The sequence below is a fragment of the Phyllostomus discolor genome, chromosome 1 (assembly GCF_004126475.2).
Source record: "Phyllostomus discolor isolate MPI-MPIP mPhyDis1 chromosome 1, mPhyDis1.pri.v3, whole genome shotgun sequence".
Classification (NCBI taxonomy): domain Eukaryota; kingdom Metazoa; phylum Chordata; class Mammalia; order Chiroptera; family Phyllostomidae; genus Phyllostomus; species Phyllostomus discolor.
In genome coordinates, this window is record NC_040903.2 from 210,164,224 (window position 1) to 210,189,121 (window position 24,898).

The window sequence follows — 24,898 nt, forward strand, 5'->3', positions numbered from 1 at the left end:
ATAAATCAACAAACAACAAGTGCTGGCGAGGATGTGGAGAAAGGGGAACGCTTTTGCTCTGTTGGTGGGAATGCAGACTGGTGCAGCCACTGTGGAAAACAATGTGGAGGTACCTCAAACAATTAAAAATGGGTCTGCCTTTTGACCCAGCGATCCCACTTCCAGGAATATATCCAAAGGAACCCAAAACACGAATTCAGAAGAACATAGTCACCCCTATGTTCATTGCAGTGTTATTTACAGTAGCCAAGATACGGAAGCAGCCCAAGTGTCCATCAGTATATGAGTGGATAAAACCACCATGGTACATTGACACAATGGAATTCTACTCGGCCGTAAAAAAGAAGAAAATTTTACCCTTTGCAACAGCATGGACACACCTGGAGAGCATTATGCTGAGTGAAGTAAGACAGTCAGAGAAAGACAAATACCATAGGATTCCACTCACATTGGAATCTAATGAGCAAACTGAACTAACAAGCAAAAGAGAGAGACTCGTAGACGGAGGACAGATGATGGCTATCGTTGGGGGGAGTTAGGGGTGGACGGACTGAGCAAAAAAAGAAAAAGGACCCGTGGGCACGGACAGCAGCGTGGTGACTACTGGGCAGCAGAGAAGAGAAGGGGACTAAATGGTAATGGACGAAAACACAGTCAGATGAAATTAAAAAAGAGCCAGTGGTCAGAGGTTCTCGGTTTGTACAGGAGCGGTGCTTTCCTAGGTAGTATATTCACATAAGCATGTACACGCATGTACACAGGTCAAGTCTGGTCGGCGCTGCTTGCGAGCGGGGCGGCAGCATCTGTCACGAAGCACAGGCGTCGGCACGACAACCAGGACCACCGAAGGGGAGGGAAAGTGCCATGCACACAGCCTTCTGAGAGGGAGCAAGCTTCAGGGGGCCTGACCCCTGGAAGAGGTCAGGCTGCGGCCGAGGGACAGTCCCTCCAAGCCAGCAGGTCATGGACGACTCTGGAGGAAGAGCAAAAATGCCACCATTCCTGGAAGAAGCCCCCGCTGGTCTGGTGGGGCCCAGCGGTCAGGGCCAGGCCTCAGGTTGTTCTGCGAGTCAGCTCTTGTGTCAACAGCGTGTGTGCTCTCACACACACACACACACACACACACACACACACACACACACAGTGTGTTCAGGGGCGTTCCAGAACCTTAATGGCAATGCTGTGCAGAGAAGGGACACAGGCAGGGGCCTGTAGTCATGGGGGGGAGGACCCACGTGAGAACTGCCTGCCTGAAGGCCCCGCCATCTTAGACTCAGACTCGGGGTGTGGCCACATGACCCGGGAGGGAGAAGCCAAGATCTTCGGTCAAGGACCGATGCCCTTCTCTGCCCGGTGGCGCCGCGGAGCAGGGGCAAGGCTCCCGCAGGGCAGTCCACTCTCAGCCCAAGGCCTCTGCAGCTCCGGGCCCTGGGGCCGTGACCCTGGCTGGGATCTCACCAGGCCGAGGATCAGTTGCTAGGGGACGGAGGAGAGAGCAGACGCAAACCCCAGGGTCACGAGTGAAGCCATGCAGTGGCTCTCGGGGCAGCGGCCAGGGGGCATGCCAGAGCGGAGGAGGGCCAGGCTCCCTGGCTAGGACAAGGACAGGTGACAGCTGCTCTTCCCAGGTGGCCTGAGAACTGCGGCTTGCTGCCAGGGTTCTCCCACCGCCCACAGAGCCCGGTCCTCTGGGGAAAGAGGTTCTCTCCTTCAACGACAGGATCCGAGACGCAGGCAGGTCCACCACAAGGGCCCCCCGCTGACTCCTCAGGGACATGCGCAGGGTCGGCCTTGCGCAGCCCGCCCCACCCCATGCTGCAAACCCAGACACCCCGTGACGCCAACGGCAAGGACCGCCCCCCACCCCCACCCAGGTGCGGATGGCCAGCCAGCGCCTGCACCCGGCGGGGGCTGTCATGGAACCACATCATCCGCAAGCAGAACTTGGCCCGGGGCCTCTGCTCCAGGCAACCCAAGCCAGGGACCCAGCACGTGACCCTCTGAACCTACCCAAGGCCCCAGCCAAAGTGTGGCCCTGCCGATCGCCACCGGATGCTGCAGGGCCAGATGCCAACGTGCCCACCAACTGGTAGAGGCCAGTGACAATGAGGCCTAAGGGGAAGCCACTCTGGATTGTGCCAGCGCGCACCTGGGTGGCATGGGGGTGGGGGAGTGGTTGTCACCACTGCTCAGTCTGGTCCCCAAACCCCTTCAGAGATGGCCACTGTTTGCTGCATGGGGCAGGTGGCGGGGTGGGGGGGGGGGGGGGGACCTGCACACACCTGGCAGCTCCCCTGCCTTTACAAAGCTGAACCACCCCCTCAGTTTCCACTCTCGGAAAAATTGATCACGGTGTTCGGGCTGAGGCGATGTTACGGGAAAAGTGACTTGCTCTCCGGGGCCCGGATGCTAACAAGAGTAACACCGAAGGTGACACAGACTATACAGGAATGTGACACAGCCAGGGGTCCCGGCCTGGCGCCAGGGGGCCCACCGCATTCCCCACCTGCTCGAGGCAAACTGGGATTGGAGTTTTATTCGAAAAGGCAAAGCCACTTTATTAAAAGACTGGGAGAGTGACGAGCTTTCAGAAACGTCGTGTAAACACAGGTGGACCGCAGTTTGATTTCAGTAGTTTATTTCGGAGACAAGCAGTGCAAGAGGCCGGCCACGCATCCCCGCTTCCCCGGGGCTCGGGGTCCGCCGGGGAAAGGTGGCACACAGACATTACAGTCGGGGTTCCACACCGGAGTCGTGCACAAGTGGGCCCTCGGTGTCCGGGTTGGCTGGGCAGTCCTGGTGGCACCCGCCCCTTACCCCAAGCCCAAATGCAGCCCCCCCACCCCCCCGGAGCCCAGCCTGAATGCTCCTCCAGGCGTCTGGCTCAGCAGCCTCTCAGGGCCGGCCTCCCGGGACCACCCTCCCAGGGCCACAAAGCCTTTCCCTCCGTGTGGAAGTGCCCTGGCATCTAAGACACCAGGGCACACTCGGGGCCCTAGACTCGGCCCCCAGCGCTCACACTGTCTGTCCCAGGACGGCAGGGTCCCGCACTGGCCCTTCTAAGGAAGGGCCTCCGGCCTGCCTGGACCATGGCTGCGACAGCCAGCTGGTGCTCTGTCTGCTGCCTCCAGGGGCTGGGGGGATTCTGCGTGGGCGGGGGCACCGTGCTCTCTCACCCCGGGGGCTGCCCTCCATCACCCCTGGCTGGCTCAGTGCTCGGGGCTCGCAGTGAGTACGGGAAAGGATGCTGGGCCCGCTGGGGGGGGGGGGGGGCCCAACAGGCAGGCTGCACAGCAGGGGCGGGGCGTCAGGCCCGCCCTTCGGCGCTCTGGTCTCGACCGAGGACACGGAGGCCTGGCCACTCTCAGAACGGCCTGCCCACAGTCACGGCACAAACCCGGGGCACGGGTGGGATCAGCCCGGGTGCCCCCAGCCAGGCAGCCCTCCCCCCAGGTGCCAACGAGCCGCGGTGTGCTTGGTCACACGAGGAGGCTCGCTCTCTCTCGGGGCTGCGTGGGGTGCGTGGCGAGGGGCTGTGTGGACGCCAGGGAGCTGGGCGGGACGTGGGGAGAGGACTCAGGGAGAGGGCCTGGGCCTCCCGGGGAAGCTTCCTTCCCCTTCCCTTCTTGGGAGGGACCAGGCGGCAGCCGCCCAGACCCCCCACATGGGACCCCCCAAGGAAAGGGCGGCCGGGGCCTCTCCAGCCTGGGCTCCTGCTCCTGGGCAGGGCGGCTGCACACCGGGTGGGGCCTCAGGCCCCGCTCCTCCCACAGCCGGGGAGGAGGCCAGCAGAGGGGGCGTCCTTGCAGGGGCGGCCTGGGGGGCAGCCTGGGACAGAAGACAGGAAAGGGGAACCGTCCATTTGCCCTGCTGAGCGCCAGCAACCTCCCTCCCCAGGTCCCCCGGGCCCGGTCCGCAGCAGCCATCAAGACCGAGACGTGGATGTGCACACACACTCTCACGCACACCGCAACCACACTCGCACACACACCCCTCCTCACACTCAGACCTAGTGTTGAAACACAAGCGTGTGTAAACTCAGTGAGGGATCTGCACAGCAGGAATGAGGCAGGAGCCCCTTCTCCCCGAGGCTGGACCACTGACTGGGGTTCTCCTCCACTGTCCCCCCGATTCCTCATTCAGATAGCGACATCGGAAAATCAGGTTAAAAATTAAAATTAAAAAAAAATCAGACCGTTGGGAATTCCTAGTCAGACGTCACCACTGGGTGCTGCCTGCCCAGTGGCTGTGCTGTGGCCCACGCCGCCCTCCGGGTCCTGGGCTCCGCGGCTACTGGGAGGAGGCCTTGGTGGCCAGGGAGGCCACGCAGTGCTGCTGGAAGCTGGGCGACACGGCGGCCGTGCAGCCGAGTCTCTGGTGCGGCAGCTTGGAGGCGCCGCCCGAGCCCACGCCGCCCGCATCGGCCCCCGCCGTCCAGGGCGGGTCCTGGCCCACCATGCTGCCGCAGCAGCCGGGGCCGGCGCTGCATGTCCGCTCGCCCGCCGGGCTGCCCGCCTGCTCCGCCAGGAGCCTGCTGTGCCTCAGTGGGGCCGCGTCCCCCGCGGCCGCGGTGGCCGCGCTCTGGCCCTGTAGCACGGTGGCGATGTGGTTCAGGAGGTCCGTGAAGAACTCGCTCACGCCCTCGTAGCCTGGGGGTGGGAGAGAGAGACAGCGCTCAGCCACGGGGAATGGGGGACAGGCGGCCGGCGCGTAGGGAGAGGGGGCGCAGCAGGTCGGGGGGCCGACCGGAGCTGCATGGTCTGACTTGGAGCCAGGTGTGCGCGGCCCCAGGGGGCTGGTCCTTGACTCTGCCGCCCCGGAGTGCGAGACCCGGCAGAACCGGAGCCGGCGAGAAAGCGCCTTCCCGGGCACAGCTTCAGAAGCTCACGCAGTCACACGGAACAGCTGGAGGTGGCAGACCGGAGGCCCGCTCCCCCTCGAGTTCTGAGCCACAAACACCCCTTTCCACCACGTGGCCCCTGGCCTCAGCTTCCTCACGTGTGGGCTGAGAACTCTCGGGAGGCTGCTGTGGGCACAGCTGAGGGGGTGGGCGGTGCCTGGCCCAGGGCTGCTGCTCCCGGAATTGAGTCCTCGCCCCCCACGTCTGCGGGCTACTGCGTGTGCCATATGCTCTGGGCCTCCGGGCCCAGGGGCAAAGACTGAGCACCCCAATGGACACCCAACAGAGTGGGGTCCCAGTCACCCCGGAAACAGCTGGAGCCTGCCGTCCCCACGCACATGCGAGTGTGCATGTCAGCACGTGAGTCCTGGAGAGCCACCCGGAGCAGAATGAGGATCTGGGTTGAGGGTCTTGCAGACTCCTAAAAACTGCTTCGCAAGACATACGACGCAGGGTGGGCGCCCCCGCCTCCCTAAGCCCATCTGGCAGGGTGAGAACCAGGCACACGGCTGCAAGCACAAGGGTCAGGACGGGCGGGAGGTGCGTCCCTGAAGGCCAGTGTGCCCGCTTGGAGGGGCCCCGGGCGTGGTCCACACCCCGCCCCACCCGGCTGCGAGCCCTCCACCACGGTGAGCGCTCAAGCGCGGGGACAGGCAGGGTGCGTGGACTTCTGCAGGAGAGCCTGCCCAGCAGCACCCAGAGGGCGGGGTGCTCAGCAGACAGCTGCCGAGGTTTGCGGGGAGCCTGTGCTGTGAGGGGGCAGCAGAGGCACCCGAGGAGAGAGAAAAGTGGGCGAAGGGTTGGCCCACGCAGTGCCTCCATGGGCAGAATGCCCCCGCACTTAACCTTTATAGTTCAGAGAGTTAAGTGACCGGCCCCAAAGGAGGAAAGCACCGGTGAGAGGTGCACTTGCGACAGTTCACCACGAGGGTGAGGCCGGTGAGGGCGTGCTGGGCCGGAGTTCACCCAGGCTCAAAGCGCCACCTGGGCCCAGGGTCACCCTGCTTTACAGAGGGGGACACAGCGCCCCTAAGCGGCAGAGCCAGGATCTGAGCCAGGCCCTTGGTTCCCCTGTGCCCTGAGTACCACGTGGTGCTGGGCGTCCACCCCAGGCCCGGGCTTCTTTCCACCCTGGGGCTCGGGGAGAAGGGGAGGGCGGACCCGGGCCCCTGGGGAGCCACCAGCAGGCACGCTGCTGGGTTTCCAGGGAAGGGACACAGCACGGGAGGTGAGCTGGAGCCACGCCGGGCCCACACCAGGTAACTGAAGCCGTGCCCTCGGCAACCGCTCGGCTGTCCCCAGAAGAGGCCTGGAAGCCCGGGTGGGGTCTGCGCACTTCCTGGCAGGGGACAGGGGCCTCAGGATGGACAGGAGGCCACTCTGGGCCCACAGCTCCTCAGCTGAAAGGCGAACCAGCACCTCGGAGCCCCAGCTCAGGGCCGGGCTGTGCAAACGCCATCTCCTGTTTCTGCCAGATGGGAATGTGGGAGATAGCCCCCCAGGAGCTCAGGGGCAGGAAGCCTTGTGGTCAGGAGTGCGGGGTGACCCTACGGGCTGACCTGGTTGCCAGGTGACTCTGGATGAGTCACCCAGACCCCCCCACCCCACGCCTCCACGCCCCTATCAGTAAACAAAGCTCTCAGGGCAGGCCTGGGGAGGTGAGACCTGACAGGCAGTCAGAGGTCACAGGGCCCAGCCCATGTGGCCCCCTGCCCCCAGGGCTCCTGCCGCCAGCAGGGCCTGCACCCCAGCTGCATGGAGCACTCTCTGCTCTCTGGGGGCTCAGTGCCCCACACGTGACCTGCGAGTCCTGTGCTCCCTCCAGAGTCCCTCCAGCTCTTCACATCCACATGGGCCCACGGCACCGGCTAGGACTTGGCCTCCGGGGCTGACGCCGACGCCCAGCAGAGGAGGGTGGGAACTCGAGTTTGTGCAGGCCCACTATGTGTACCCCCTGGCTGGGTGTGCACGCCTGACCCTGCCGCCCTGTCCGCAGGTGGGGCTGGGGCTCACCGGGGGCCGCCCTGTCGCCCGCCGCGGACACTGGGCCCCGCCGCTCACCTGGGAAGGCGTTGATGTCGATGACGGCGTGCTGCCCCGTCTGGTTGTTGATGATGATGTCGATCCCGAACAGCGACACGCCCAGCGCCTGCCGCAGGGCGCGGGACAGCTTCCGGATGACCTCGTCGCTCGGCCGCTCGAACACGCCCTCGATCTTGTCCAGCTGCCGGCACAGCACACACGGGGGTCAGGACTCGGGTGGGAGGTCACACCGCATCGCGCAGACCTCAGCCGGGGCGGCAGGATGGGTGCCCCCGGCAGGTAGGGCCAGCGTGGCCGCTTCTGAGGTCCTGCCAGCTGGGCAGGCCCCGGGTGCCTGGTGCCCGCGTCACCTGCCTAGCCCTTGGAAGCCCAAGGAGGGGGGTCCTCACCAGCACTTCCCGCGCCGGGGAGCTGACGCGCAGCAAGGGCCCGGGCCACACAGCACGAGCGCCCAGGGCCGGGTTTGTGAGCCCCTGAAACCCAACCGTCTGCGCAGGAAGGAGGAGACGGTCTGCCGTGGACCCAGGCGGCCTGCAGGGCACGCACCCGTGAGCGGGACCCCCACGGTGGGGAGGGTTTGGGGGACGGAGGGAGGCACCAGGTGAGGCCCACTGGGGGCAGAGAAGAACCCCACACTCGGGCAGCGGCTGTGCTTCGGCATGACCCACCCCCCACACTGGCTCCGCACAAAGGCGAGAGGGACCCTTTGTGCCCCGACCCTGCTGCCTCGGCATGTTACGGGGAAACACTCTCTGAGGGGCTGTGACGGCTGCCCATCACTCAGCACCTGCCCACCTCCCGGTCCCTCACACCAGTGAGGAGCCAGAGGCTCAGCCCACGTGGCAGCTTGGCCACTGGTCCTGCCTGTTGCGGGCTCTGAGCCGCCAGGGACCCTCCTGGGTCTCGCTTTCTCACCCCGGTAAGCGGGGTGACACAGACACCTACACGCTGTGGGGCCGCGGGGCTGTGGGACTGTGGGACCATGGGGCCGTGGGGCCATGGCGAGGGTCCAGGAGGCTGAGGTCTAAGGCTCACCGCCCAGGCCCGGCTGCAATGGGGCTCCGGCCGGGGCATCAGTACCGAGTCTCCCGACACACTGTTTACAAAAACACTTTCTCGGCTCAGCTGAGGAATCTCAGAAATCCTTGGGAAGCCCCTCGCTTGTCTGAAATCAGACCCACCCAGGGCAAGATGAAGGCCTGGAAACCCTGCCTGTGGGCAGGATCAGCAAGGAGACGTTCTGGAAAACAGGGCTGTGATGGCGGAAGTGAGTATTGTCAGGTAGCTCGCCCATCCCAGCTACGCCGCCCACCTGGCGCTGTGCCGGGAGCTCCCTGGGCCCACAGCCACCCTGCCGGGCAGGGTGGACACACCGAGGCTCAGAGAGGACACACAGCCAGGGTGCAGTGGAGCTGGGGCCGCATCCCAGCACCCACACTCTTAGCCAACACCCTTCACCAGTGTTTGGGGCCTGCGAGCTGGGCGTGGGAGCGGGGTCCCCCTTTGAGGTACCCAGCTATGGATGGGGGGCAGCTTCCAGGCCAGGGCAGGGCTCCCTGCAGGAGACTGAGAAGGGACACAGGGACCCCCGACCCCCCCAACCCCAGGGGCGGGGGGATAAGGGGTGTGTTGGGAATGGAGCGCTCCGTGCCTGGGCAGCCTGCAAGGAGCCGGAGAGGCTTACATCCTAAACGGAAAGGGGACAGCCGGCTGCATTTCCCTTTTCAGTCCTGGGGGTTCCTGCACAGCAGCCGTGAGCTGGGGCAGGGGAGACAGAGGCAGACAGGCCCCAGAACACCCCCGGGCTGACTCTCCCATCTTACAGATAAACGGGCTGAGTGGGAGACAGGTGACTATTGACGAATGTCGTTTTGGGTGAGTCACTGCTTGTGGCCCTCACAGGGACCTTCTGGCTTCTTGAGAGGTCTGCAGGACACTGACTGCGCTCTGCCCTCCGCCCTGGCCGAGTGATGTCTGACACCCTGGCAGGGAAGAGCCCTGCGGAGCTGGGCTCGCCTCAAGTGTCTGAAGCTTAGGAGACCAAGAAGCCCTTTAAAAAAAAGACAAACGCCTCTCTCTTGCACGGACTAACATCTTGTAATGCGCACACCCAGGCACCGAGGGCAACGTGCTGTGCAACACCTGCTTGTCCCCCAGACCTCCCTGACTGGGACACTCACCGCTGAGAAGTGTCTGGCCCCGCCTCAAGGGACGCTCGTGCTCCCCCCAGGCCCCTGCCCACACCTGCGCTCTGTCAAACCCTCAGTACACAGCTGGCTCCTCCGAGGAGGCAGAAACTCGCGAGAAAGGGACCAGACTCCCTGACATGGAACAGGAGGGTGCGGGGCCCGAGGTCCAGGCTACGCTGGACCTCATTGGTGAGCCAGCCCAGGACAGCGAAGGGGACACAGGTGAGTCCTTCCAGAACAGCTGGGACGGCTGGGCCTCGGGGGAGAAGGAGACCCGGCAGAGGGTGGCCCTGTGGCAGCTTTCCCGTGTCTGCGTCAGAGTCCCCAGGGACATAAACAGTCCTGAACCCCTGGAAGGCCCAGCTGTGGCACGGGACCGACCTGGGTCCGGCCTAGCTCCGCCCGTGGTCAACAGCCCCGTGAGCTTGGGGAGGCCGCTCAGCCTCCACCCTGGGGAAAGGGGCGTCGCCCTGCCCGCCCACCCCTTCGAGGCCAGGTCCGGGCCTGGCTGCGAGGACACAGGGCGTCCGAGCGGGACTGGACACACAGCAACATCCTCTGACCAGCAGCCCCGCGCTCACCACCCCAGGAACCGGCCCGGCACCCACGGAGTAACGGCGGGCTCCTCACACGTGCGGGACTCCCACGGACCAGCAGAAGGAGGTGGCAGCGCCTCCTCCCGCCCCTTTCACCAGATGCCTCCTGACTGGGGGCTCCTCACGCAGGGAGACGGGTTAGAGAGCCTCCCACCCGCAGTAGCCCGGGGGTGTGCAGGCACGGCACGGAAGCCAGCGGTACGGAGGCCGGAAGCGAGCAAGAGGGGCCCTCGCGACCTCCTCGGGTCCCAACCACCCAGCTCCACTGGAGAGCCCCGCCCTGGCACCCACAGCCGGGAACACGCCCACAGCAGGCCCATAGAGCAGGCAGCCACAGCGGGAGGGGCATACCTCGGTCAGGACCGAGGACGACTCTGGCTTGGACACGTTGTGGCTGTTGAAGAAGATGGACTCACGGTCTGGAAAAGCAAACACAGGGGGAAGCCGGTTAGTAGCTGAAAGGGACGGCAGCTGCCCTGCCCGACACCAGGGGGCAGCACCACCCCAGCCACCAGGGCCAGTGGCCACAATGGCCTTCAGCCTGAGTGTCCAGCAGCAGCCACCTGGGGCCCCAGAGAGCCGGACACCCCCACCCCGAGGAGACACCACACCACGGACAGACACGCACCCACCTGGGGTTCCTGTTTACATTTTCTTCCCACACGTACTGGAAATGACTGGCTCGTTAGAGCCCACCAAGGCTACCGCCGTACAAGGTCAGATCTGTTGACCCCAACACCTAAGCCCCTTCCCAAAGAGCCGTGTGTCTTCCGGACATGGCGTCAGGAAGGGGGCCGGGGCGCGTGGCTCTGTGCGTGGGAAACACCGCGTGTATGAACATCGGAGGCCCGGGGTGAGGAGGTCCAGGAACGCTGCTTCGCCCGGGCCCCCCAGCCCCCCCAGCCCCCGCTAGCCCCTGCCGGGGTCTGCCCACGGAGCTCCTTCTCCGGTGGCACCTGAGAAACAGCCAGGCTGCCATCGGCACGGGAATGTCTCAACCACAGAGAATTCTGCTGCTTCCCAACTACTCAGGAGAAAACAGAGACTCGGAACGTGGATTTCCGCAGGAAACGGACCCAAGAAGCACCCTGTTTGGCTTGGGAAGCCGGCACAACCCCCGGCAATGCCCTCCCTGCCCCCCTGGTCTGCGCCCGTCTCCACTGCGCCCCGTCCGTCAGTCCCACGGGGGCGCCGAGACAGGCAGGCTGACCCCGAGGACAGTGGGCGCGGCGAGGCCACTCATCTGTCTGTCCCTCAGCGAGGAAGGGAAGGCTGCTGGCCCGGTGCACGTGTGTCCTCACCCGGAGTACCCAGGGGAGCAGGCACGTGAACGCCAGGACTGCACAACCATGAGCCTCGGGCAGGTCCCGGGAAAGGCTGCCTGTCACCACGCTGCCACCCTCCAAGCATGGCAGGGGCCACGAGCCACCATCTGGCCCCCGTGCCCCAGGACGCCTGGCTTATCTCTGGGACCCAGGCCCCGGACGCGGGACGTAAGGCCGAGCAGCGTCCTCTACCAGGGCCCCAGCTGAAGGGCACCTTCTCTGGCTGCCACCGGCTCCCACGGGCTCCGGCACCACGGCGACCCCACAGTCACACTCGAGGGAGCGATCGGGGCGGAGGCCGAGCAGCAGCAGGCACTGGGCTGTACCTGGCGTCCTTCCCGCTAGCGAGGGACACAGGCCCCTGGCCGCCCCGGCGTGCCCGGCAGTCCTCCCGCTGCTCCGCCCAGAGCTGGTCCAGACCGGGGGCACGAGAGACGGTCCCGGGGAGGAGCCTGGGGAGGATAAACACCCTGCAGGACGCACGTCAAGCAGCTCCCCGACCTCTACTCCCTAAGCACTGACCACCAAGAAGAGCAGACCTTGGGTGGGGAAAGCCGTGAGGGCCAGAGGCCAGAGCTGCTGGGATGGGCGCTCCAGCCTTCTGCAGGCCCTGCCCACCTCCTCGCCCTGCACCCCAGCCTGGCCCAGCCCCATTGAGCTCAGGGCACCTCCCACCCACCCATGGGTGCCCAAGGTCAGTACGCAGGATGGCAGAGCAGGACGAGGAAGGGTAGGAGGGCCACCCAGAGCAGGCAGACACAAGCTCAGGGAGGCTGGAAAGCCCGCCAGAGCCCCAGGGTGCACTGCGGGGGCTAGCCGGGTCCTGGCAGGGAGGAGAGGAGCTCTCGGAGGGCTGTCTGGTGCCCGACAAGCCGGACAGACCACGCCACCCAACAGCTCCCTGTGGCTTGAAGATCAATCCAAAGTGCGGCCCATTTCATGGGGGACCCGTTCCTCTCCTGGCTGACCCTGCCTGGGCCCTGGCCTGAGAACGGCCCTCGGCTGGAGCAGGGGTGGAGGGAGTGCAGACGCTGGAAGCTGCTGATCAATGGGGAGCTGAGACAGGTCGGAAGGGGTCGGAGTGACCCTCAGTGCCACTTCCTCGGGCAGTGGAGGGATGCCCAGTCCCTCCAAAGGTGGCCCAGTCCACTCTGTTCCCGCCACAGAGCCCTATGAGGCACCATCACTGTCTCCCTGCGGGAGGGAGCAATGAAAGGAACATGGGTTGTCTCCAGTTTACAAAATAAGAGGAGTGGATGACAAGATTAGTCTCCAAATGCCCAGTAGCTCAACAGTGTGGCCAGGGGCTACGGCCACGTTTTCTTCAGGGCCTTTTGCTTCATCTTCGTGTCTCTCCCTGGGGGAGAGGGGAGGGGCTTGTCACAGAGCTGCAGATGGTGGACCAGGTCCCGCTCCAGTTCCCGTGTCCTTGTCACCTCTGCAAGGGACCAGCCCTGACTGCCCTGTCCAAGGAGCTCCCCTCATGCAGTGGTGCCCCAGGACCCCCGCATCTGGTGCCAAACGAGTCCGTCTATTGTCTCTCTCCTGGTGTGCAGTCTCTCCACTAAAGCGTCAGCACACGACCACCAGACGTGTCGCTGACCGGTTCCCTGTGGGGCCCCTCGCCCAGGGCTGGGTACACCGCAGGTGCAAGGAAATCGGGCGTTTATCGAACCCGAGGCTCTGGGTGAGAGGCCAGCAAACTGCAGGCTGTGGGCCACATCTGGCCTGCCACCTCTGTGTATAAATAAAGTTTTATTGGAACACAACCACGCCCATTCATTTACATAGCGCCTACAGTGCCTGCACAGTTCAGTGGCAGCATCGGATAACCGCGATGGAGCGGGAAACACTCCCTCTCTGGCCTTCTGCAGAAAAAGGCCTGCTGACCCCTCCATGTGTCAGGTGGTACCGTTCTTTCACAGCGCTGTTTCTGCTATCCTTTTACTACTCTTTCCCCCAACCGAGGGAAAAAGGCCCGAGGGTTGCCAGGGCGCCATGTCCGCAGAGTAAAGGGAACAAGTGCAGGGAGGAGAGCAGAGGAGGGGGAGAGGGGGCGCGGTCTCCCCGAGACTGGGAACCACAGGCAGAGAAGGGAGGAGTCCCTGGTGCCTGGCACTGTCCAGCGCCGCTCCCTGCGTGGGAGCCTGACTTCGGCTCCAGCCGACACAGCCTGCCGGGAGCCACGGGCTGCGGACACGCCGGACCCCGGAGACATTGGGGCGGAAAGTCCGAAGTGCGCCTGAGACTCCCAAGCTCGGGGCGGCTGTGGAGGGTAGGACCTGCCCCCCCCCACCCCGCGTCCTGGAGAACCCTGCTCAACTGCTCTCAGCATCTGGCATCACGGTGGGGCCGGGGGCCACCACGCTGGGCAAAGGGGACCAGAGACTGGGGGTGGGGGCTGGGAAGGGCCCGGACCCCCGGGCCCCCACCAACTGGTCCAGCTCAAAGGGCCGCCGTCGGGCTGCACTGCTCATTCGGAAAGACAGTGCACTTGGGAGACGGACGAAGCCGCGCCGGCCCCTGGGCCACGTCCCGAAGACGGCGGACACGGGGTCGGCTGTGGGGACGGACGGTGGACACGGAGGAGGTTACTCGTCTTGCCTCAGCACAAGCAACGTCTCTCCAGCAGCCCGGGGGTCTATCTGCTCGCTCCTCTGGCCCGGTCTGCATCTTACGGCGAACTGGCCGCTCGGGAACGGCCACGGGAGGGCACCCTGACCTGGAGCCCGCTGCTCACTGGCCCAGGGTCCCCCCTTTGCAACCAGGAGGAAAGGGGGACACTTTTTGTGTGGAAAGGAAGGCAACTGTGGTAAATTTCTTTGAGAGGTGGAGTGATTACGTTTTGAAAAAGGAAAAAGAAAGGACGCTACTTAAGGTACAACTACTCTCAATCTAACGCATTTTGCAAAGATCTAAAGCATGTATTTTTTTAAAAATCTGAAAAATAATAAAGAGGACTTTGAAAAATACCAGCCCCCGGCGGCCCACTATTTACAAGCACGCCCCTTGTTCCTCCGCGGTCACGGAGAAAAGGCCCCCGCAGACAGACGTCTGTGGGCCCGGCTCCAGGTCAGCCCACCCCAGAGGGGGGGCGGGGGGCGGGCTGAGATGGGACGCGGCCTGGGCTGTGCTGAACCCCGACAGTCGCCTCGAACCCCGGAGCCCAGGCCGGGCTGGGAAGCGCCTGCACCGGGACAGACACTCCCCACGTGTCTGCGCTCACGGGAAGAATGACTGAGAGGAAGACAAAACCAGCTGGGCCTCAGTCCAGGGAGCGGCCCGGAGCCACAGGGCTGTGACAGGCAGTCCCGGCAGAGGGACTTCAGGGAGACCTGTCTGTCTGCTGGGGGGCAGGGCGGGGAGCGCAGCCGGGACGCCCCACCGAGTGGTGGCGGGCTCCCCTCGCTGAGGCCGGGCACAGCGTGCCTGAGCCACCAGGCCAGGGCCAGCCGCCGCCCTCTGAGGGGCCTCTGGGGAAGCCAGGCTCACTCCCCGGATGCTGCTCCGTTCCAGAGGTTTCCAGAACTTGCCTTGGAGACGCCTTCAGAACCACTGGGGTGTTCTTTCGAGCAGCCCCAGTACCCGCAAACCTGCACCCTAGTGTCCGTTTTGGAAATGGCCACGGGTCAGTGGGTGTCAGGTGAGCTGCTGAAGAAAGGCTGAGCCCGTGGAGCCCCCGGCCTCCCTGGAAGACCCCTCAGGTGTCCCCAATGGCGGCAGCATCCGCCAACGCCACTGCTGCATGACCTCTGAGGTGCACTCGGCGGGTCGCCAATCGCCCCACCTTCGGATCATTGCTGCCCCTCCAGAGACAGCGCGGGGGCAGGGCGAGTGCCCAGGGCAGCCCGAGAGGGTGGGGTGGGGGTGGGAGTGGGGGGCGGTTACCTGACATGCCCGCGGAGAAGTTCTTGAGTGAGGGCCGCTGCACCACCGTGTAGGACTCGCCGACCACGAACACTTTGTACAGCACGGCGTTGTGGTTGATGAAGTTCTGGACCACGCAGGGCGGCTGGACGGCGCTCAGGCCCTCCCGGTTGAACACGATGGCCATCTGGGGGGACAGGGCTCTGTCGGCGCACCACCCAGCGCGCCACCCCGCGGCCTCGCACCCAGCGGCGCGTCCACCCCCGCCGCCACCTCGGGGCCGTCCCTGTCCTGCGGCGGGAGGACTCGGGAAGTGCGGGGAGACTGTGGGAACCCCACACCATCCGACTCGCCATGTCAGCCGAGCTGGCTGCACTGGGCAGCACTCCGCTGTCCACACCACAGTCCAGGGACGGGACCCCCGGGCGTGTGCCACTCAACCCTCAGGGCACCCTGCGAGGACCCTCCTCGAAGGCCCAGGAAACGGAAGGCTGGGGAACAGGGGCCGGGAGGCCCGGGGTCGGAGCCCGCGGGGCGACCAGGGCTGCCTCTCACTGGGCGCCCACGACACGCCCGTTCTCCCTGCTGCGTGAGTCACCGGGCGGTGTCCCCCGAAGGCACCTCCGAGGCGGGCAGCGTCGCCGTGCCCCGCAGTGACCGTCTCCTCGGCCTTCGGGTGCGAGCAGAGGCAGCAGGAGGGCCGGGCGCGGGTCCCGCCGCAGCTCCCGCACCCGCCGCGCAGGTGCAGGCAGGGGCCTGCCCTGTTTCGCTCCAGTCCTGTCACCTGTCCGGCAGCACCAGCCACCACAGGACGGGCTCGGGTGGGGCACTCCGGGCTTTGGCTGGCTCGGGGGGTTAAAAACCAGTGGGGGGACGCCCCACTGTGGAGCACACCCGTGTGCTTGCCTTGGCTTGAAGACGAAGCACGGAGCCGAACCGCCCTGTGAACACACCAGGCATGCACGCAGCACGCAGCCGGGGGTCCTCCCCACTGCCCTCAGCGTGCCCGGCACCCCTGCTTAGGTGGGCTGTGGAGACCCACGAGAGGGGGTGCCCGTCTCAGGCTAAGAACTGCCCAGGAGGCAGGGAGCCCACAGCGCCAAGGCCCTGGGAGTCTGCACACTCCAGGCCATCCGCCTGGGGGGAAACAGCACACTGTGGGTTGGAGCGGGGGCGGGGGGGGGGGGGGGGGGTGGGTGCGTGTATGGGTTGCAGCCAGACTGAGAGGCTGAGAGGTGAAACGGCCTCCCCTGCGGGCACTGGCCCCGGGCCTGAGGGCCGACCCAGCACCACGGCCCCTCCGGCAATGACCCGGCAGGTGCAGGGAGCACTTCTTGGGCTGGGCCGGGCCCCACAGCAGCTCATGCAGCCGCTCCCCGATGCTTCACAGCCGCCATCAGGGCCCCGGTTGCAAGCCTGGGCCAGACGCTCAGGGAGCCGGCCGAGCACAGGGCCGGGCCTGGCCCAGGTCCATGTGGCGGCCTGCCTGCCTCCCTCCCCGCAGGCCGGGCTGTGCTGACTGGGCCGGTCCAATCACATCACCCTGGGACTGTGGGCGCCCTTCCATCCCGACACCCCCGACGCACAGAGGAGCTGCTTGGGGGAACAGGGCAGGCAAGAGGCTGGCAGGCAGGGGCTGTTGCATGTGAGGACAGTGTGGGCTCTGGGGACACAGTCTGGCTACTCTGAGCCTCCTTCCTGCCCCCTCCTGGGGCCTGGCACAGAGTCCGGGCAGGCCAGGACAGGAGGGGGCGAGGCCGGGACGGGAAAGGCTCCGCAAGGGCTCCCCATCTCCAGGGACGGCTGACCTCTGCAGCAGGCCACGGCCCCACCCCCACGTTCCTTCCCACAAGCAGAGGTGCCCGTGGCCTCGTGGCCCCCACCACGGCATGTGCCACATCACGGCATGTACCGCAGCATGCTGCCGAGGTCAGTTCGGAGACACTTCCCCACAAGTGCAGGCCAGGGGCACCGCTGCCAGGGTCACCACTGCCGGGGTCACCCGTGGTCAGTCGTTGGGTCTCGGGGAACATCTCCACGGTGGGCTCCCAGGGCCAGACTCTCCCAGGGGGTCTGCTCTGTGGCTCAAATGTCTGCTTCCTGGCGCGCCCGCCCCTGCACCTAACAGGGAGGCCCCCAGCCCGGGCCGTGTGGGCGCCAGATGCAAGGGGGCGTGGGGGGCTGGAGGCTACACCCCAGGTGTGGCTCCCGAGGGAGGTGAGGGCAATGAAGATCCATTGGAGTCCTCGCTCCTCTGGCCCCCAAAAGGCCTCCTCATGTGACATGGGCACCGCAGCTCCGGGTGCCGTCTGTCTCCCACCGGGGTCGGGACGCACATCTTCAGCACCCGCCCCTGGCCCCTGAGGTGGGGTCGGAACGGCCGCTGGGGGAATGAAGACGGGACGAGAGGGTGCAGGGAGGACGCCCCGCCCTCCTCCAGGAGCAGGACGGGGGTGGGACGCAGCCTCCAGCGGGGCCCGGGGAGGCCGTGTCAGTCCCTGGACCCCCACTCACCTCGTGCGAGTTGGTGCCGTGGGCCACTCTGGTCTTGCAAACTGTGTGGGTGGGGAGAGAGAAGCGGAGAGGAATCAGCGAGGTCACTCATCCACGAAGTCCGGCCTGGCAGGGCCAGTGGGAAACGCAGACCTCTCGGGGCCCCTGGGGGGGGGGGGTAGGTGGGGTGGGGAGACATGGGCGGGACAGCGGCCGGCACCTGCACTCAGGGTGAGCTGGGCCGCAGAGCACCTTCCATCCACACCACCCAAGGACCCATTTCCACAGTGTGTGTGTGTGGGGGGGGGGTTGGGGTATGGCGGGGGAGACCCAAGGCCAGGCCCTCCCTGGCAGAGAAGTCCTTTATCCACCCTCCAAAAGTTTAAAGCCAGGGGCCACAACAGCCCCCCGGGCCATGGCCCGCCCGCCCGCCCACCCAGTGGGACCCCGGGCGGCACGCACTGAACGGGAAGGCCAGGCCGTTCTTCTCCAGGAGCTGCATGGTGTCGTCCCCGCACAGGCTCGTGAGCTCCATGAAGGGCGGCGAGCAGATCCGGTCGTCTGCGGACAGAGGAGACTCGAGTCAGCATGCCTGCCTGCCGGCCACCCAGGGCCCGCTTCCTGGGACAGACCCACCCCTCGGGGGCCACCCTCAATGCCCCTGCTCCCCCAGTCTGGTGCCCCAAACTCCACCGTTGTGTGGGAACACACACACAACAGCATATTTTAAAATGACACCGTCTGCCCTGGCCGGTGCCGCTCAGGGGGCTGAGTGCTGCTGGCCTACGAACCAAAGGATCACGGGTTCGATTCCCAGTCAGGGCACATGCCTGGGTTGTGGGCCAGGTCCCCAGTAGGGGGCGTGTGAGAGGCAACCACACACTGATGTTTCTCTCCCTCTCTTCCTCCTTCCCCTCTCTCTAAAAATAATCTTTAAAAAAATCACACCGCCTAATAACATTTCTGTAATTATAAAACCAACGTATAATTATATAACCAGAGATCAAAGAAAAGTGAAAACCACACACATCCCCACCACCTCCTTCGCCTTAATTGAGGCGCACGCGCATTAATACACACAGAGCTTTACAACTGAATACTGTTGCATAACCCGAATTTTCACTCAATAAACTGAGAACATTTTCTGGCTCGTTAAAGACCGCCCCCCCCGCCACACGCTGTGTCGGCTTAACAACAAGCACAGGACCCAGCCTGCACCCTGAGCCCTCGGCGCCGTCCAGCTCTGTGCCGAGGCTTTGCCCGAGTCCTGTCTGCAGTCTGCAAAACCACCCCTGGAGGAAACTGGGGCCGGGAGAGATTACGGGGCGCGCCAGCGGTGGCTGCACGGTCACGCCTGCCCTTGGCAGGGCCAGCGGGGCTCCCGCCCGTCGGATCAGCCAGGGCCTGCTGCTCTGTGCCGCTGGCTAACTCCTCCAAGCACGCCCCCCACCCCCCTCCAGCCCCCGCCCAGTGCTGCCCCTTCCGTGCCTTCCTCCTCATCACCTGGGCCACCTGGGTCACCTGGGCCTCCTGGGCCGGACGCCCACCCAGGGGATTCTAGGTATGTGGTTTTTGGAAAAGCTCTAGGAGCTGAGCCCGCCCTGTTCACTGGACACCTCCGGCCAGTGCCAGGCCCTGAGCGAGGGCAAATTCGTGGCATAACAAGTGCATTCCGACGCTGCCTACTGAGTGTTAAGTTACACGACTGGTTTATTATTCCTGCTTCTTGTCTAGTGCCCTTCCCTCATCAGACCACCGGCTCCTCGGGGGGCAGGACCACCCTGTATTTCTGGGCACAGGGTCCGGGAAGGCTGAGCATTAGTGGGGTGGGGGTACCCCCCCCCACACACAAACTTGGAAACTGAACCAAAGCAAACAAGCAAAACGGCTGGTCTCCCATGGCTTTCAGCCACTCGGCTGGCTGGGAGGCCAGTGTGTTGGCCCAAGCTGAGGCCCAGCCTCACATACCTCACAGAGACGGAGGCCAAGAACCACACAGCGTGCATTAAAGGTGCTTCAACGTCCCTCCTTGTCCCCTCACCCCAGAAAGTCCGAACTCCAAGTGGGCGAGAGTGTGTGCCAGTTTTGGGGTTGCAGAGCTCCCGAGGGACCCGGGAGGGTGGTCTGGAGCCAGAGCTGGCCAGGCCCTGGCAGACAGCGCCGCAGCCCCCCACGGAGCGTTTACCACGCCGTGATAGTGCGCCCGTGCCGAAACAGAGGCCCAGGAGGCAGTCTTTGCCAAGGTCATGTGAAGGTCAGCGCCAGAGCCAGGATGAAGGGCCAGGCTCCCCTGGCAGGCCAGGCAAAGGTAAGCCAGGGCAATCAGGGCGGGGATATGCCCTGGCTCTTCGCTGGAGGCCATTACGCAGACCAGCCCATTTCTGCACCCTAGCCTGGATTCGAGGTGGGGTGCGGGCTCTGGGGAGGGGCTGGCAGATCTTCTACCACTGCGGAGGGGCAGGGAGCAGGGTGCAAAGGCTCAGCGCTGCAGACACACGCCCTGCAGTCCAGCCCCCACGGATGGACGGACGGGCATGGCTCAGGCCCAAACAGGCGAGGGTGCTGCAGGGCGGGCTTAGCACAGGCGCTCACCCGGGCTGGCAGCGCCCCGCCTCGGCCCACCCTCTCCTCTGGGGGGAGACTCAGGGACCGTCCTGGGCCGACAGGTTGCCTCCTGTCAGAGTTCCCAGGCTCCCCGCCACCCGACTTTTCGGAGCAGGTGACTCAGCCTGGCTTTTAGGTTTGCCTGGCAATGACCTCCTCGACTTCTCCCACCCCAGCCCATGTGAACTTTCACACAGTGCGAGTGCTAATGGCCCGCACCTCGGTGAGCCGCACTTGCACTTGCCATGTGCCAGACGCCGCCCCACCCAGTCTGGGAAGCACCTTGGGTGCTCCCACAAGAACCCCGTGCAGAAGCAGTCACCCCGGGTGACACAGGGGCACAGAGAGGTGGCGTCCCTCACACGGCCAGTGCTGTAGCCACGTGGCTCACACTGGGGCAGCTGGCTCCCGAGTCCGTGCCACTGACCATGGCCTCCCCAGCAGAAAAAGCACCGTCTGCACGTGGACAGAAGGGAAGAAACCCCCACAATCCTGCCAATACAATAGATGCAGAAAAAGCACCTGACAAAGTCTAACACCCCCCGCCCCCCCACCACCATGATACAAACATTCAACAAACTGTGAACTGAAGGGAACGTTCTGGACCTGGCCGAAGGGCATCGACAAAAACCCACAGAAACACCCTCCTCGTGGTGAAAGACGGGACCCTGCCCAAGACCAGGAGCGAGACGAGGACTCCACTCCCGGCGTGTTCGACGCTGCACCAGAGGCGGCGGCCGGGCAATTAGGTAAGTAAAGGAAGTAAGAGGCACCCAAGCTGGAAAGGAAGGAGCGAAACCACCTCATTTGCAGACAACACGATCTTGCGTAAGTAAAATCCCAAGGAACCCACACACAAAACCCCAAAAATGGTAAGAATTAGTGAATAAGTTCAGCAGAACTGCAGGACATAAGATCAATATTCAAAAAAGCCATTGTATTTCTATAACCTAGCAATAAACGATTCAAATGTGAAATTAAGAAAAAAAATTACACTTTAGTTGTATCCAAAGATACTGAGAAATAAACTTAACAAAGATTTAAACATTAAAACCACCAAACTGTTGAAAGAAATTAAAGAAAATAACGAAACAACAAAACAAACTATGTTCATGGACAGAAAAATTTAAGATCACGAAGCTGGCATTTTGCACAGGGCCACCGGCACCAGAATCCCAGCTTTCTTTGAGTGGGAACTGACAAGGTGACCCTAAAATCCACGTGAAATGCAGTGAACCCCGACAGCCACAATAACCCTGAGGAAGAGGAGCGAAGGTGGAGGAGGACTCACACATGCCAATTCCAATGCTCTTTGTACTGCAAAGCCGTGCAGCCCAGAGAGTGTGACGGCGGTGTGACGACAGACAGTTCATCAGGACCGGCTTGCGAGTGCAAACCCAGACCGCACAGCCCCAGACGGCACAGCTGCCGTTGCATGGGGCGCCAAGACAAGGGGACAAATTCTCAGCTGACGGTGCTGGGACGAGTGGGCATCCGCGTGTAGAAAACACAGTAACGGTCGGTAAAGAAGAGTGGGGGCCCCCGCCTCCCACCAGACACACTGACCGGTCCGCCGGGACCGGGCTCAGTACCTGCTCCACGACCGGATGCTCTCCGCGAAAACGCCGGTCTGATCATCACAGCCATGGGGCAGGTGGGGGTTCTTTAGACACGGAGGGCACAAGCAGCCAAAGTAAAAACAGGTAAGTTTGACACTCTCAAAATCAAAAACTTCTGTGCTTCGCAGCACACTGTCAAGAAAACGAAGAGAGAACCCACGGAATGGGGGGAGTATCTGCAAGTTGCTTGTCTGTTCAGTGTCCAGAACATAGAAAGAACTATTAATACACCAGTAACGAGAAGACAACCCAAACTGAAAGTGGGCAAAGGACTTCAATAGTTCTCAAAAGCAGGACCTGTGAAAGGCCAAGAAAAACACGTGAGAAGACGCGCAGAACCACTCGCCACCCGGGAATCCGGGAATCCGGGAGGGGCACGGGAAACGCACAGCGAGACGCTGCCCTGTGCCCGCAGGGACAGCTCCGGTCGGAAAGACGGAAAGACGGACGGCAGACCCATGTGCCGGTGCTGCCGGCACGGGTGGAGAGCGGTGCGGCTGCCTGGGGACCAGGCTGGCAGCTCCTCAGTCAAACACGGTGACACCGTGACCCGCCCTTTCCCCTTCTAGACACGGACCCCAGAGAACGGGAACAGGTGTCCACACGAACACCTGTCCAGGGGCTGGACAGGCGTAACCGTGGCTCGCAGCTGTCAGACAGTGGCGGCGGCCCGAACGTTGGCCAGCCGATGAGTGGACACACGATGCGTGGTGTGTGCGCACAGGGGTGCTGGGAGGAAGTCAGGCACAAAGGCCCCGTGCTGTGACCTCGACGACCCGCAGCGTCCAGAAGGGGCAAATCCCTGGAGACTGCTGGCCGCCAGGGCCTGGGGGCGTGGGGGTGGGGAGGGGAGTGACTGCTGATGGGTGCGTGTCTTTTTGGGCTGATGAAAATGTTCGCAACGAGACACTGGCTGTACCACTTTGCAAATATATTGAACGCTAACGCATCGTATGTACGCTTTTAAAAGGTGGGTTTTATGGTAAGTGAGTTACGTCAATAATAAAAAGGAAGAAGAAACGTTCCGTGGGACACCGGGCTGAGCGAATGCTTTACACGAAGTGCCCCCTTAAATCCACCGGCAGACCCGCAGGACCCCGCCCCCGCGCCCACCATCCCGCCAGATCTGGGGTGAGGTCAGAGAAGGACAGGGGAGTGTGCCCCTAGAGGTGCCGGGGGTCAGATGAAATGCAGAGATAAGACACGGCCAATGAGTGAGCCACGTCCAGCATTAGGTCGGACGCTCCCACCGTCCGGAAATTCCAGGTTCTGATCCACGAGGTTGCAGCCCGGGAGGTGCAGGGCCCAGGAGAGGTGGCAAAGGACCGAGGGCACCGAGGGCGAGGGGCACACGCACACCACCACGGTCTTCTGTCATCCTCAATGTGGAGCCTGCTGCAGACCCCACTGCCGCTCCAGGGGTGGGCCTGAGACTGAGACCACCGCCCACTCACACCGCCGGGAAGGGCCCGCAGCCCGAGCTCAGCCAACCACCCTTGGGTGAAGGCGTCCCGAACCTTCACTCAGTCCTACCCCCCCCCCCCCCCCCCCCCGCAAACCATGACGGGTCCACCGTTTGCGCCGCCTTCTGGTGACCTGCAGCCCAAACCACCTGACCTGCCTGTGAGGCCACGGTCCATCAGAAATGTCGATGGCTCCGACTGTGGTTCCAGCAACCGCCCAACAAAGGAGTGTGTCGGGACTCAACGGACCCTGGGAGCTGGAGACACGGTCATGGTCATGGTCACGACCGAGCACAGGCGCCCCTGCCCTCGAGGTGTCTGCCTTCTGGTGAGGGGGCCAGACGACAAACCAGACTGATCTCCTGACAGGTAAGACGGACGGCCAGGCAGGGTGGCCAGTGAGCGCAAAGCACCAGGGGTGCAGGGGAAGTGGGGGCATGATGGGGAAGCCCCTCGCTGAGCAAGGACATGGAGCACGAGGACATGGGCCATGCACCTGGGCCGACGAGAGCACCGGGCCCTGCAGCGCCCTGGGGGCAGCAGACGCGCCAGCCCACCCCGTGGGGCACACTGTGGCAGCAGAGGTCCCCCCCCCCCCGCGCCACCATGGGGAACGCGCCATGCCGCCGGCAGCCCCTGGCCCCAGAGACGGAACAGAGCCCCTTCCGCAGGCAGCGCTGGGAGCCCGGGAGGCTATTTCTGGCTGCCCGAGAAGGGCTGCCGTTGCTTGTTTACGCACCGTCTTTATTTCTGGATGGGATCTGGGAAGAGGCTTTTTTTGGTGAGATGGTGGGTCGTGTTCTGTCAAGAGCCGAAACAGAAGCCCCTGGGAACGGAACCACCCCCGCCTCCCTTCTCTACCCCATTGGCCGAGTGCAAAGCTGGAGGACCCTGGAGATGGGACGTGGTGGACCCACGGCCACAAGTCCGGGGGAGGACAGTTTAGGGCCACACGCCAGTGACGGGCAGGCCCCAGGTGAGACACACCACCGCCCTGCACACTCTGCCAGTGGCCACACTCTCATCCAACTGGTGGCACCTGCCACAGGGCCAGCAAGAATGCAAATGACCGATGACAAACAGGGCTGCCAGAGGGACAGCTGGGGTGGCTGCGTGGGCAGGCGGCACTGTGAGGGAGCCGCCCGACTCTGCGTCCGGGCCAGCTGCTCACTGGCCACCAGCTTTGGAAATGACTGGACGCTGCTGGGCCTTACTCCCCCGTCTGTGAAGCGGGAGCCCGGCCTCCCTAGGGGCCGCTGGGAGGCCTGGCACCCAACAGGCACCCAGCAGCGGCACCAGGTCTAGGCCACCTGGGGACACCCACAGGAGAGCAGGGGGTTCTGAGTCGGGGCCGTGGTCCCCCTCGCTGGCAGGGCTGGCCCTGGGCCTGGGGACAGCTGTGATGAGGCTCTCAGTCCCTTCTCTTGGACAGGTTGAGCTTCTCCGCCCAGACAGCACCTGGTGCCAACCAGACCCAGGTCGGGGACAGCCCCCGAGGGCTGGGATCCTCTGAGGCGTCTGTGACGGGCAGGGCCGCAGCAGCGAGGATGACAGCCTGAGTCAGGGCTGTGCTGAGCGGCGAGGAGCTGGATGACGGCCCAGGCGGCCAGGGGCGGGCCGCGTGGTCCTGGCAGCCGGGCGATATCAGCTCACCCGGAACGTGCCTCGGGGAGGACTGAGTACACGGTGGGCTGTCTACCTCGCTAGGACGTTCCTTCCACGAGGGCAAGGCCCTGTGGGTTCAGCCTCCACTACAGGCCCAGTGCCCACAACCCTGCCTGGCCCGGGGCAGGGGCCGA

The 24,898-nt window shown here is 64.1% G+C and overlaps 1 protein-coding gene across 5 annotated transcripts in view; it reads right to left on the reverse strand.

The window, feature by feature from the left end:
• Positions 1-2,611: 2,611 nt before the first annotated feature.
• ITPK1 (inositol-tetrakisphosphate 1-kinase) overlaps positions 2,612-24,898 on the reverse strand; it is a 121,385-nt gene continuing 99,098 nt past the window's right edge. For 4 of the 5 annotated variants that reach the window (XM_036013454.1, XM_036013442.1, XM_028506543.2 and 1 more), the window contains 6 exons: positions 17,876-17,974; positions 17,435-17,475; positions 14,942-15,107; positions 10,080-10,147; positions 6,962-7,124; positions 2,612-4,649 (listed from right to left, as the gene is read on the reverse strand). In XM_036013454.1, coding sequence (XP_035869347.1) covers positions 4,291-4,649; positions 6,962-7,124; positions 10,080-10,147; positions 14,942-15,107; positions 17,435-17,475; positions 17,876-17,974 — 896 coding nt within the window. In that variant the 3' untranslated portion in view covers positions 2,612-4,290. The remainder of the gene's footprint in view (positions 4,650-6,961; positions 7,125-10,079; positions 10,148-14,941; positions 15,108-17,434; positions 17,476-17,875; positions 17,975-24,898) is intronic. The other variant, XM_036013437.1, reaches the window with a different exon arrangement.